At 36.1% G+C, this 14,703-nt stretch overlaps 1 protein-coding gene across 11 annotated transcripts in view; it reads left to right on the plus strand.

The window, feature by feature from the left end:
* The window catches only part of CLOCK (clock circadian regulator), a 59,504-nt gene that overhangs the window by 20,138 nt on the left and 24,663 nt on the right, over nt 1-14,703 (plus strand). For 9 of the 11 annotated variants that reach the window (XM_048941024.1, XM_048941029.1, XM_048941025.1 and 6 more), the window contains 7 exons: nt 5,008-5,116; nt 7,029-7,119; nt 8,798-8,857; nt 9,224-9,372; nt 11,550-11,641; nt 12,538-12,627; nt 14,066-14,186. In XM_048941024.1, the coding sequence (XP_048796981.1) occupies nt 7,073-7,119; nt 8,798-8,857; nt 9,224-9,372; nt 11,550-11,641; nt 12,538-12,627; nt 14,066-14,186 (559 nt within the window). In that variant the 5' untranslated portion in view covers nt 5,008-5,116; nt 7,029-7,072. Of the gene's footprint in view, nt 1-5,007; nt 5,129-7,028; nt 7,120-8,797; nt 8,858-9,223; nt 9,373-11,549; nt 11,642-12,537; nt 12,628-14,065; nt 14,187-14,703 lie in introns of those variants that run through there. The other 2 variants (XM_048941026.1, XM_048941034.1) reach the window with 2 other exon arrangements.

Genomic DNA, 14,703 nt, shown 5'->3' on the forward strand with positions numbered 1-14,703 from the left:
TTAAATACTCAATAAGGACATACTAGTTGTGTGTTTCAGGTAGGCAAAGTTGGATTTCAAATGTGAGAAAACAGCACATACTCTGAAGACTTAACCCTTGGTTTCCTGTTAAAAACCCAGCAGTCACAGATTTACTTAATAGTTTCCTCCTTCTCAGCTATGCGAATTTTCAAAGGTACATAGAGCCACAGTTTTTAATAAGAACAAAATAATAAAGGTTGTATTTAAAACTGTGAGTGTGATTTGTGAGTTCTTTTTAAACACATTACTTCACAAATCTGCTTTCTGTGGCTAGAGTCAAAAGGATGCAAACCTCCAGTGAAAGTCCAATAAAAGTGGCGAGAGGCGGGGAGGAACCTTATAAAATAAAAACTGGTGCAAGAGGAATTGAAACCTGTAGCTGCAGCCTCCTCTTGTGCAAACTAGTTTCACAGGATTTACAGGCAGTGTTTGTGTCATGCTTGCATGGCTTTGTTATTGAGGGAAGAGAATCTCCCATAGGGAACTGTGAATGCAAAGGAATGAGAAGATATTTTACATGAGAATATGGAAGAATATTGACCTGGTGGCCAAGTCGTTAAGCACTGCCCTTTGAATTTATTGTATAAATCTGCTTAGATTTATATTCTTCTTTGATTATTGCCAGCAGGTTGAGGGATGTCCTTCCTCTCTCTACTCAGCATTGCTGAGATCTTACCTGGATTGCTGGGTCTAGTTCTGGGCTCTCCAGTGCAAAAGAGATCCGGAACTGTTAGAGAGTCCGGTTAAAGGCTGTGAAGATGATGGGAAGGCATGGAGCAGCTCCTTTCTTATGAGAGGAGACAGCTGGGACTGTTCTGTCTGGAGAAGAGAAGGGTCGGGGAATTTCTGTAAAGAGTTGAAGGGAGAGTGCAAAAAGAGAAGGGAGTCAGTGGTGCCCAAGGACAGGTCAGTAGGCACAAACAAACATCAGGAAGCACTTCACTGTGAGGGTGAGCCAGCACTGCCTGGAGGCTGTGGAGTTTCCTTTTTGGAGTTCTTCCAGAGCTGCATGGCCTTGGGTGCCCTGCTCTGGGTGTCACTGTTGGACCAGAGGCACCCAGAGACCCCTTCCAGCCTCAGCTATTTTGTGATCCTTTGACAAACTCTGAGAATCTGTATTGTAATCAGTTTATTCCAGTATCTTTGGTAATGATATGAAAGGGTGCATAAGCAACACAGCAGATTATTTCTAGTTGTGGTTAATTTTAATTCATATCTGAGAAATTAAAGGTAAAACAAGTAGCCTGGGGAGAGATGGAGGGGAGGAAAAGAAGACTGATATGCACTTGAATGCTAAAGAAGGCCTTCAGGTCTTCACTGTTGAAGACCAGCTGCGTATGAAGCTTTGCAGCTACTAGCTGAGTTCTTTCTAGCCACTGCAGGGAGCCAAAAGGACAGGCTGCTCATCAGAGCGTGTAATCAGGTTCAGGCAAGAGCCCAGATCATCAGGCTATTCTGTGATATGAAGTCAAGTCTAAGAACAAGCTGAGAAGTCCGACCGTGAGTCAGGGCCTGAACCCAGATGAGAAATCAGCATTGTGCTCCAGGCCAGTAATTTGATGCAGAACTCTTCAGAGGACAGGAAGCTGTGTGCCAGGCTTCATGCTGAAGGTAGCAAAGGGGAAGTAGACTCCAGAGAAAAGTGGAAGATGATAGCAGATTGAGAAGAGATCAGTCCAACTGGTATGAAACAGGGAAATGATGAACAGAAGTGCTTTCTATAACCGTGGAGAGGTGGAAATCTGTTTAGAGAACAGGTCATGGCTCACCTATCTTAAGCTCTCTTGCCCTCTCCAGAAATCCATAGTTACTTAAAACTGAACAAAGCAAATTCTTTCTCTTCTTCTCTCTACTCCTTCCTCCAAAAAGATGAAGAGAAAAATGATTGGACTGAGGAAGGAAACAGGAAGGAAGGAGTGAAGTGAAAGCGTTGAGTGATAGTGGTGTAGTATTCTGGACATGAGACAACAGATGGATCTCTGTTGGCCTGTTGTGTTGGGATGTCTCTCTAGAGTAAAATCTGAAAAGTTTGTAGTGCAGACATAAGTGTTCCTTTGTTCTTGGAAAGTAGTATCAAGATGGTTTATAATTATCTTCAGGGTCTGTTTAATAAATAAGTTCTTGTTGCTCTGCTTGTGTTGGGAGTCAGGTACTGGTTTGACTGTTCACTCACAGTGTGACTTTTCTGCTCCTTGGCTTGCTTACTGTGCTCTGTAACCCAGGAGTATCCTGCAGTTCTGTGGCATCAGCTGCTGTGGAAGTGCAGACTGTTGTCCCGTGATTTTGATTCTTTAAACAAGATCTCTAAAGCTAATCCTCAGTGATTGTAATCACTAGTTTGTTCCCCTGGCAAAATAGGATTAAGGCATAGAGATCAGGTTGTATTAACGATGCTAATCTGATTCAGTTTGCAGACACTGTATTGTTGGACAACTGAATTGTTTCCTATATTTTTCATAAAATCTTTCCTGGTTGAAATTATTTGTATTACTAGTGCTTGTCATCTCCCAGTAATTCCATCTGAGAACTGCAATCTGATGAAAGTGATGAAAACATTACTTATAAAATTAAGATGTCTGTAGATACCTCTTTCTTATAGTACAAAGACAATATTGATTCTTTCTCAAAAATATTTAGCAATGTTACTGTTGAAGTGTTGGAGGAGACATAAAAGCTTTAGTCACTGACTATATACAGAATTGGCTGTTGCCTCATCTGTCATACTTGTCATGAGCAAGATTGTGGTGTAATTTCCCAGTGTTCCCAGTTCTTGAACTTGTTTTTCTAAGATTTAATACTGTCAGTATGCAGACCAGTCATTGACAAAATCGGATTGAGGTTACTGAAATTCCTTCAGCCTGTAACATGGAACATTTTGTCAGGTGGTGCAGATTTTTTTGCTGTTACCTGAGGTTGGATTGTGGCTTTTTACCCTAGGACTTATTCAGAACTGTGTTTCTTTGGCTGTGCACTAATTTGCTATCCAGTAACTGCATGTCACTCTCAGAATGATAAGTCAGCACAGCACAGAGGCTGCGGTATTGCTAGCTTTCCTGCTTTTGCTGCAGATTGAGCAATGTTGGGTATTAATAATTTGTACATCCATGGCAGCAGCTGAGGTTTTTGATTGAGGAACTTAGGTTTTCCTAAAAATAGTAAGTCACTATTCTTCTTGATCAGACAGAAAAATTTGAAAGCACGCACTGAATGTGTACAGAAGATAGAAACAACAACAAAAGAATTGATCATATTAAAAATAATTTTCAAAAACAACAGCAAAAAAAAAACCCAGCACTCATGATTTATAGAGACAGACTCCTGACCTTTGAACACTTGTGGCTGAAAGAGCTGGTGTGTAGGCGTCCAGACCTCTCTGCTTGCTTTCACATGCATGCCATTTCTACTGAGTTAGAGATCTGTGTGGTTTTGGTTACAAAAGCTTTTCCACTGTGATTAGCTTTCCTTTTGGTTTGGTTTAAGCTTGCCTATGTTCTTTTATAACATAAACATATTCTTGTCCTCTTCATCTTGAAATCCCATTTTGAAATATTCTTAAAAACTTTGGTTTCTTTTTTTGCTTTGTTTTAGACATTGATGTGTATGGTTCTGTGCTTAAGGTCTGTATTGTTAATGGTGATCAAAAGCAAAAAAAGCCCAAACTTCTGCATGTTGCAGAGATGAAGTCTAAAATTTTCCTCTGCTAGGAGCTGGGTGAGAGTTGGCAGAGTTCTTCAACTCCAAGCAGTTTAAAAACATGGGTTTCATGTTGCAGTCTCTGTAACCTAGCCTACATGGGACTCCTTGTCACTGTTAATGTTTGCACTTGTCAAAGGGAACAAAACAGGAGAGGAGAGGAGGCTGTAAGCACCTAAAAAAGTAGGTCAATGGGGCAGCAGGTTATTTGGCCAGAAAAGAGTGAGTGGCTTCATTGAATCATGCCGTAATTGTTTTTCCTCTTTTTGGCAGATTGTTCTACTGTGTTTTAACTTCCTATGTTAATATCTGTGTCTGGTTTTTAACCACTTAAGAGCCTCTGCTAGGTGCAAGGGAAGGAGAAATTTAATTTTTCTAATCGAAAAAAGTGCAGAAATAATTCTGATGTTTTCAGTAGCATTAATGAATCTGACAGTAGCATAAGCTTTGTTTTTAGATCACTACATTCGTTTTAGAATTTAATGCTTTTTATAATAAGATTTGTAGAAAGTTTTATGAACACGTTGTTCAGTGAATTCATTTTATTTTAAGAACAGAAAGCAAGGCAGAGAGAAATGAGATAAAGGCAGGAGGAAAAAAACAATTTCAAGTAACTTAGAAACGTAGGAAGTAGCATGGTGTGAGGGAAAGACTATAAAATACATTCCAATGAAAAATAGTAGTATAGAGGAATCAGAAATTGAGGATCACTTAGACTGATTTTCTTAATGCAAATACTGCATTTGTGGGGTTAGTTTGGAATACGTTTTTGGAATGGTTTTTGAACTGGGTATTGAAAGAAGAATTTAATGTCTGTCTGAGGCAGCAGCAGTAATGCAGCTGGATGACTTTTCTAGTCACTAGTGGCATTCTATACATTCTGCAGTCCTGAGAGCAGCAATTCTGAGAGTTTGAAGAAGAAAAGGCATCAGTGAGAAAGACAGTGGAGGGCCAAGTAAGAGTTTTAGCAGGAGGGACGCTTAAATCATGGTGTGGAGAGCTGCTTTGCAGGTAGCAAATGAAAGCGAAGATGTAGGTGGTTGATACCACATTTAAAAGTAAAAATGATGTCAAGGTTAAAGATAGACATGAAGTGACAGCAGCTTGAAGCAGAGAAGAAATAGTTTTAGTATACACTGTTTAACAAGGAACAGAGCTTTTAAGCAAGGTGAATTCTGACAGTGAAAGCAGGCAGAATATGGCATTAATAAATCACATGAATACTTTTTTATTTAGAAAATATTAATTCTGTAATTAATTGACTTAAAAACTCTCCTTGTGATTTTTTTACAGTTCATAATTTAATGCTTTTCTGTAAAAGAGGATACTCCACATTGTTCTTGAGAAGAACCAGCATTTCATCCCTAAACCATACACTTTAACAAGTCCCAAAGTATAAAAGGTAAAATAAAAGGTATTGTTTTAATTAATAAAATTCCTCTGGCTTTCTGTCATCAACACTAAAGGCAGTGGCAAAGTAGTGTCTTTTTTGCTGTAGAACATGACTGAATTTGATTTTTAGAAATAGACATAGTCCTTGATTTCTGTGCTGTTTGTATTGAAGTTGCCTGATTTCACTGTATGTGTCTCTGCAGTCTTTTCCACTGACACGTATCACTGGCAGTTACAGTTTCTTGCTACTTAGGATGCAAAGGGTCAGACCTTGAAAAGAAAGAAAAAAAATTCACTACATATGCATTTTAGATAGTTTTTAAGTTCCTTTAATTGTTCTGGATGCCAAATTGAATCACCAGTTCTGATGGAAGATCTGTGTACTGTAGTAAGGGAAACTAGAAACTGAGCACTTTGTTGAAGTGAAAAATACTGATTCTTGAGCTCTGATTCTGCATAAAGAAGATGTCAGCTATGTCACAAGTTGTATTTAGTGACATATGCTTAGCTGTATGTTTTTCTTTTGCATATTAATGGAACAGTGTATCATTTGGTCAATGGAATTACATGTTGCTCTTAATCCCCATGAGTTCCCAAATTGTTTAAAAACTGATGCAAGGTTAAAATTGTAACTACTGCATTCCTCTATCAGTATTGTATAATCTAAATGAATTCCAATCATCTTTAATTCTGTGCTAGTGATGGTAGATTGCTTTTACAGCTGAGCAATGTAACCTCTGCTTACTTCTCACAAAAATTTGAGCAAAAATTTTCAAAATTTATTTTTCTCTTGCCATTTCTGCCTTGTTTTCAAATAATACAGCTTTGTTACTTTATAAACCTTGGTCAACAAATGTAGGGAATTAAGTTTGTAGGAACGGCCAATACAATTGCTATTTTGAAGTATTTGAATAGTAGAATGGTTTACTTCAAGTGCCTCTACAGGGCACTGCACTTTGGAGAATAAATGCAACACAAAGCTGAACCTTATTACTTGAAGAAGTGGTTAAGAGGGCTCTTAGGCAAAATTGCATGCGCACTCTGTTATGTACCTTGAAGGAGACTGTGCTGCAGCCCAGCTTTCTCTTTTATTTTTCCCATTGTGCTCAGTTCTGAAGTTTGGTTTGAACATAAGCTTTCTTCCTCAGTTTCCCTTTCTGTCAAAAAACTGAGATTAGCTCTTCCTGGAACATTTTGTTCACTAATTGGATCATGAAGTAGCAGCTGCCATATTTCTTGCCATACTGCTCTGCTGGATTTGGCACTTTCAGAAACAAGTAAATCCTTCCTTCTCAGAAACTGTGATTTACTGAAGTGACTAAAATGAGCTCCTTTGAAATAGATGTAATTCCTGTTTAATGTTAAGTTCATAGCATTTAAAAAACACCTAAAAATCTGCAACTGTAGCTCTTATATAAAACTTTTTGTTTCACACAGTTGTTCCTTAATCTCTTAAATTCCAGTCCTGCTGCTCCATAAGCAGCTTTTGACTACTGACTTTTTTTATGTCAAAGAGAGATTTTACTGCACTGTTTTATCTTTGGCATTCAATCTTTCTGTACACCTTTGTAGTTCTGTAATGTTTGGGTACCAGCAAGTAGATATTTGTTGAAATAAATACTTTAATTTTAAATCCCCAAATTTGGAGCCAGGGAAAGGCTTATATTGGCTTTGTCCAAATTTACTGATTATGACATTTAATGAAGCAGTGTTCTTTTAAACTCTGTCATGTAAAATAAAATATTAAAGTCCAGGTTATAATGGTAATGGAGACTAGATTAGAGAAGATGTCAGTACAGAGCAGGAGACTGAGAGGAGATTAAAAGCAGTTTAAAGAAAAGATAAAGGCAAGTATTCTCTAGTGAAGTATGTGGTTATTCCTCCAGAGTTACATTTTGGTTTTTTTTTTTTTTTTCCTACAGGCAAACGTACAAATGTCTACCACAAGACTAAAGTGTGCTATGTTATGTTTTTTACCATAAGCACCCATAAAATGAGCTCCATTGCAGACAGGTATGCTTATAGAAACTGAGTTTTAAGGGAATTACTGTTAAATGTTTTCTTTACTGACTTTATTCTTACAGTTAATATACAGAGAATGATAATTTATGCAAAAAATAATAAGAGGGGTGAGGTTTTGGCTACTTTTGGCCACTATTTTGATTGTCCTTAAATGTATTGTGTTGTAATAATTGGAAATAGATTTTTTTGTTGCTTGAGATGAATCTTAAAATGTACGACTATTTTCAGACATGGAACAGCATCTGTGCAAGTTGAGTTGATTTTTAGTGCTTACTTGATTTTTTTTTTTTTAAATACTTCACTATTTGATTAAGGAAAACAAATACATTTAAATGATTAGTGGTGCTACATGACAGTAAACTGACCTGGTAACCTATTTCAAGGGAAAAATAATAGCTGGGGCATGGTTTCTACTTGATTCCTTGCCCTAGACTTTCTTAGCAGCTTGGGTGAACATCTGTCCCTAATATACTGCTTGGTACCATTTTTCAGATTTCAGGAAATGACACTTGCATAAAATTTACAGAAAGTTAAGTCCATTCTGAATAAAACCCAATAAATATAAAGGATAAATGTTTTAAAGTACTTATGACTTTTTATTTGTTTAGTGAAGTTTTGCTGAATCTCTCTGAAACTTCAGCATTTTGAAGATGTGAATTCTTTCTGAAAGTTTCATGCTAATGTAGTGACAGAAGATAATTATTTCCTAACATCTCTGCTTATCATCATGTATGATTACTTGATGATTTATCGCTGTAAATCAGAGGGATGAAGTAAGCTTTTTGAATGGACAGTTACTTGCCTCAAGGCAAGGAAACAGGAGGTTAAAAAATTAAGGTTGGACATGCAGTAGCCAGTGGGTGGACAACACTAAATAAACTGAATACAGACAGAAGAAATGGGAGAAATAAAATATGAGTCAATTATACAGCAGTTCTGGAAAACAGAAGAACAATTTCATCTTGACTTTTAAAAGGAAATCAAATAAAGTATTGTATAAAGTAACTGAGGCTTCTTAAAAGTAAAATGTTTTCATGTTAATATCTTAAAACCTCTTCAGCAATACATGCACAATTTTCAAGTTGAGTAAAAATTGTGATACTTGTTTAGGAACCAAATATAATGAATAATTAGTGCTACTGTTTAGAGTTAACAATATATGCATATATTTATATGCATAAAATTACTTGCATGGATGAAGTATAGCATGTTCCCGAGCTCTCTTCCATTACTGATGTATTTAAGGCAAAACAAGTACTTTCTTACTGTATTTCCAATATTGTAACAGATCCTGTGAAAAAGTTGAAGCAACAAATTTCTCCTGTAACATTTTCAAAAGGATGGAGTAAATTCATTATTTAATTAAGAAGATGGAAAAATAGAATTAAATGATTCTTAACTAAATGTTTGTGTAGAATTTTGAGTTCACATTGGAAATATCCTAAAACTAGTTTGGGCTGTGTCAGAAATGTCAGTCTTTATGCTGTCTGTTTACTAAACAGTCTACAAAAAGTTAGAGCAGTTTGTCTTTGGGTTATTGATGGTGGTCCTTGTGAGATGTTACAGTAATAAAACAGTGCTTCAGTTTCTTGATTTAAGGGAAATGATGTATAATGAGCTCTCTCTTTTGTGTGTTTTTTTTTTTCCTCATTATTTTTGATTCTTTCAGAAATGATGGAAGCATTTTTGATGGTCTGGTGGAAGAAGATGACAAAGATAAAGCAAAAAGGTAATTTTTCAGTTCACCTAATTCTAAGAATATCCTGTGCTTGTACCTTTGGACCAAGATTTCTCAGTGGAATAAAAAACATGAGTAAGTTGTAAGTTAAACATTGTAAGTAACCACATTTTACAACATTATTCAAGCGTTTCTGTTGCTGTTATTCTCTAGATTTGTGGTGTATTTGTATTTTTGTCCAACCGGGGTCTATTGCGAAGACCCAAGTGCATCCTTCCTTGAGAAGGATACCATTCTTTCAAAATGTTGCCTGTGGTTTGGTGTAAGTGTGACAGTTCTTCCAGCGGGGGTTTGCAGTATGTATCTTATTGTAAGTTCTCATAATTGCTATAAAACATTTTCTGTTTTATTTGTCAGAGTGTCTAGAAACAAGTCTGAAAAGAAACGTCGAGATCAGTTTAATGTTCTTATCAAAGAGCTGGGTTCCATGCTTCCAGGTAATGCTCGGAAGATGGATAAATCCACTGTACTACAGAAGAGCATTGACTTTTTACGGAAGCACAAAGGTAACTAACAACAAAAAATATGTTTGTAAGTTACGACAGTATTTATGATATGCACTGAGTACATAAAACATTAACAGTTGTGCAGCTCCTTTAAGGGTATTGTCAAAAATCTAAAGAGCCTCTGAAGAAAGATATTCATGTGATCATAGTTTAGGTACCAGACATATTGCTATATTTTTGACAGTATTTTTCAAAATCAGTATATATATATATATATATTTTAATCCCATAGCTGTTGAACAAGTCTCATAAAGAGAAGCATTTATTTTCTAAATAACCTTGAAGTTGTTTGAGCTGGGCCAATGGAGACCTCTGTCATACAGTTGCTTCATAAGGTGCAAACTGTTAAAGTTATGCTTGTCAAGAGAGCTCTGCTGATCCATTTTAGCTAATGTATTTGTTGGAAGAACTTATTTTGATACTTAGATTCTGCTTTGAACAGTTGGTTTGTCTCTCCTGCTTCCATATGAAGCAAGATGAATTACTGAAAAAGCTAATCCAAGTGAATCTATGCCCTCTCTCTGCTATATGACATCTACATGGCTGTCAGCTTTAACTGGGATGACAGAGCGTTGTGTTCTACAGCAGGCTTTATTGGGCTAGTTTGTTTGATGAGAGAGAGTGGCGTGCCTTGAGAATTTAGGAATGCAGATCTGGAACCCAGGCATTTTCTTTTTACCTTCTAGCTGTAGCACAGAGGGGAAAAAAAGGCAGGAAATCTATAAATGCTTTCAGCTGAACTTTTTCATTTTCGAGACATATCCACTTATATATAAGCCAATGAGTGTATGTTTTGTGAACTTGAATGTGAAATGTCAAAACTAGAAATATCTTTGGACATCTTTGCTGTTTCTCTGTTTGCATCAGCTGATGGGGGGGGGAGGGGGGGAAGTACATTAAGATGAACTATGTTGAAATTCATTACCGATTGTTTTCTTTTAGCCAAAAAAACCCAAACATCTTCTACCAAGCCTACACTATTTATGGCTGATATTTCTGTAAATGGCAAATCCCTATATGTGCTTGTACACTTGTTCTTAATATGGCACCTTATGGTTCACACTGCCAAAAATAAGATTAAAATTGAATAAACAAGCTCTTTCCCTAGTTAAGCCATTTCCTTGAGTAGTTTCTTAGCTTGTATGCTAATTAGAAAGCTGTAGCAACAAAGGAAGCAGCTATTAGTTAGCTATAAAATAAAATAAGTAGGCTGTTAAGTGTGTGAATAAGTATTTGTTTATCCCACAGTGTGTAAGTTCAAGGTATGTTAAGATATGGTAAATATTCCCTTAGTATTATTAACACAGTTCAAGCATCACCAGATGTGTTTTGCATAGTGCCATAGAATAAACTTAAACTTACTTTTTTTCCTGTTGCTGTTTTCATTCTATTGTTGTTTTTTTGTTGTTTTTTGAGTGTGTGTTTTTGGTTGTTTTTGGTTTTGAGAATAAAAGAAAAAATGTAGCTGTAGGAGTGGGTATGTTTTAAGGTCTTGGGCATTTGTCCTTGACCTAATGGGACAGAATATTTGTGTGACTGCAGTTATCATATTAGGGTACCTAAAGCTCTGGCAGCCAGTGCCTACCAACATTGTTCTGCACAGGTTTACATTACAATATTTTGCACAAAATGTTGGCTAAGGTCAGACGCTTGCTTTGCCTCCTGAGGTCCTTGGACCTGTTCATTGTATTACTCTAGCAGTGAATAAATTGTTCAGCAAAGATTGCCTGCTTTTCTGTTGAAAATCCTACTGTGTTCAGCCACCAGATTTAGATTAAGTATGTTGCTTCTGGCTCTTTCTGGACCACTTCCACTTTGACTAATCTTGGTACTCTGGGAACAGGTCCAGATGAACTATCTGATTTGTTTATTGGCAAGAGTGGATTCTGCTTCTTATTGTAAACAAAGAAACAAACAAAAAAACCAGCAGGCTGAGCATACTGGAATTACTCTACTGAGAGCTTGTCACTTTGTAATGCTGCTTTGAATACCTTGAATTTGTAAACAAGAAAAGTTTGAAAATGCTGGAATAGTGAAGAATTGATAAATGAGCAACATCCACACTGTGAGGAGACTGGAGGCTTTTGCTGTTTCCTGCTGGTAATGTGTGACTTAGTGAAAAAGAAAGCGGCTTCTAGGAGTGTGAATCCTTATATTGTATTTTTGTTTTATTGTAGAAATTACTGCACAATCAGATGCCAGTGAGATTCGACAGGACTGGAAACCAACATTCCTTAGTAATGAAGAGTTCACACAGTTAATGTTAGAGGTATGTTATGTCTACTTTTCTGGAAGTAGAATACTACCTCCTAGGGAGCTGTGAGTCCATGGTGACATTTTTTTGTTTGGTGGCTTATCTTTCATTTGCATATTTTAATTCCATCTGTATGTTTTCTTGAAGGTAAACAGCTGAATTTTCTATGTACATTAAATGTATATGGTGAAATAGTTGCTTCTGTTTTAAAAGATTTTGCTAGCTGTTTCTAGTATTTCTCAAGTGTTCTTACAAAGTATGTGTCCACAACTAGTGACTTACAGTTAGAAGAAAATGATGTAAGATTTTTGAATATGTGACCTTTAAAATTTCCTATTTAGAAATGCAATTCTGTTCAGTAATTTTCTACCAAAAGTCATCAGGAATATGTTCGAGTTAAGTAGAAGATAAAGCAGTCAGAAGTGTGTTTCACAGTATTTAAGCTTAAGTAAGATCTTGCTACAAGTTTCTCTTATTGAAATTGGAGATATTGAGACTTTAAATATTGAAATGTGTCGATTTCACCTCCTCTTTCATTTGTTCTTTTTATCGTTTCTCCTTCTTTTCTTTCTGTTGCTGCCGGCTCATTTTCCTGAGCTTTCTGGTGTTTAAAATGATGCTGCAATTAAAAATAACAAGCAGACAAGATGGCATGCCACAGAGCCAACTTAACAACGGCTAGATGCGTCAGGACCAAAATCTTGCCTGTGAAATCATAGATTATTTGAGAACAGAGCAATATGGAAATTGTAATGCTCACAGTGTAAAAGCAAGACCGAGAAGTTTTAATACAGAATTCTCACTGCAAATTCAGTTAAAATTGGTCTAAATTCTTTTCAATGTTGCATATAGCTTAGCATTTTTAATATGCAGTTTCTTTTTATTTAACTGCCTATTATGTTTAATTTCAGGCTCTTGATGGTTTTTTTTTAGCAATTATGACAGATGGAAATATAATATATGTGTCTGAAAGTGTAACTCCTTTACTTGAACATTTGCCAGTAAGTATGAATTGCTTTCAGTAATGTGCTGGTTTGTCTGTGGATAATATTTTACTATCAGTACTAATAATTTTTATTCTTTTGGGCATTATAGTGCAGACCTGTACAGTATTCTAATGCCTTTTCACAAATCCTTGCTCATGGTTTGTGTCCTATATTAAACATTCCCTTTGAATATGCAGAATGCAGTCAGTGGTCTCTTATGCAAGATTAAGAAGTACCAGACTAGCATCCGTTTGTGTTCAACATGGCTATAACAACAGATGTGACTGTAGGAGATCCTTTAGAGTTTGCACCTATTGTGGCCTCTACATGAATCAGAAGAATGTTGCTGAAGAGCAGAACCTGGGATTTTTTTAAACTGATTTTTTACTGCTTATTTGCCAAAGAACTCTCATAAGAAATACATCATTGCTGATTCTGCTTATTAGGCTGGGTGAATACTTTGAATTTTATTACATTCACTCATCTTGAATTTTGGTGACATTGCTCACTGCTAAATTAAACGTTCTAGTTTTTAAAAGTTACCTTTGAATAATGCTACTAAGAAATGAGAAACATGAGTTCTCAAAAATGCACAGTTGATGAATGGAACAGAGCTTTTTCTAGAAGAGGGGGACAAATTATTGGTACAGGCTGGTTGCCTTGTAGTGGTAAGAGAACTTTGCACAACATGGAGTGACATATTTTAAAAATGGTTCTGCCAAACAAATTCCTATCAAGTCTGCATGATATCAGCTTAAAAATTTTGAAAGTTGTACAATTGTGGTTTTTAAAATTTATAGTTTACCTACGGAGGCATAGTTATCCATTTCTGTTAGATGTGATTTATATATTCTTAATATATGTTCCTGTGATCTTTTCTGAATACTTTATCAAATAGATTTATGCATATAAACATGCATTAATTTTAATTGAATTCATCTGTACACTCCTAGCACTGTCTATATAGTTGTGAAACTGATGATAAAACACATTTGGAAATCATTCCCAATTGGATATAATTATTGCAAATATTGTCAACTATGTGATGTAGGGAGGTGCTGCTTTTTGTTACAAACTACTGGTTGGATGTGCTGATTGCCACTGACGGATTACAATACACGAGACGGCCGCTATGTAATTTCTCATCTACATGCTGCTTTATTTACGTCCCAGAGAGATTAATAGAAGTTCCACTGCACTTACATGTGTATGCGTATCTGATGCATTCATGGCATTTTCATTAAACGATTCACAGTCTCAAAAAGAAATGAAAATGGTGGATTTTTTTACTTGCAAAGTGTTCGCATGAAATCCAGCAAGTGACGTTAATGAGTTACTATTATTTTAGTGATGTTTTTCTGATCTGTGGAATTGTTTTGCACTATAATAGTAACGTTTGTGATTTTCTATGTCTTGCATTATTTTAAAACGTATTAAATGTTTTTTCTTTCAGTCTGATCTTGTGGATCAGAGCGTATTTAATTTTATCCCAGAGGGGGAGCATTCAGAAATTTATAAAATTCTGTCTTCTCATCTGCTGGAAAGTGATTCATTGACACCAGAATACTTAAAATGTAAGTAGTTGCATTAAGAACAATCCACTTCATATTGTATGTGATTAGTTCTTTTTTCCAGTGCCGTATAAGTGGAAATGTGTGGATGAGGCATGCAGAATGAAACGTGCACTTGAATGGAAGCACTTTCATGCTGCGCTGTTCCTCTTTTCCCTGAAGAGTAATTTTGTGTTGCATGGCATTTTACTCTATGACTTTGTTTACATGGCTTCTATTTAGACCATTCTAGCAGCTGACAAGAATGAAAACAGGCCATGGGTGTTGGAAGGACATAAAGTTATGTTTTGGGCAGATGCTTGTTTAAAATAGTTCTATTTTTTTCAAGGGATCTGTATGTCCCTGGCATTCAGTCCTTTCATACACACATGCCAAATGAGTTCTCCTTTTCTTTAGCTTAGCTAATATCACACTGGTTAAAAACAAAGGCTGTAGCTATTTGTAATCACCATATTTACAGTATCTTAGTAAAGTACGCAACTTAATTATTCCTGCTTTCCATTTCTAGTTGCCCATGTGT

The sequence above is a fragment of the Lagopus muta genome, chromosome 4, assembly GCF_023343835.1.
Source record: "Lagopus muta isolate bLagMut1 chromosome 4, bLagMut1 primary, whole genome shotgun sequence".
Taxonomy (NCBI): domain Eukaryota; kingdom Metazoa; phylum Chordata; class Aves; order Galliformes; family Phasianidae; genus Lagopus; species Lagopus muta.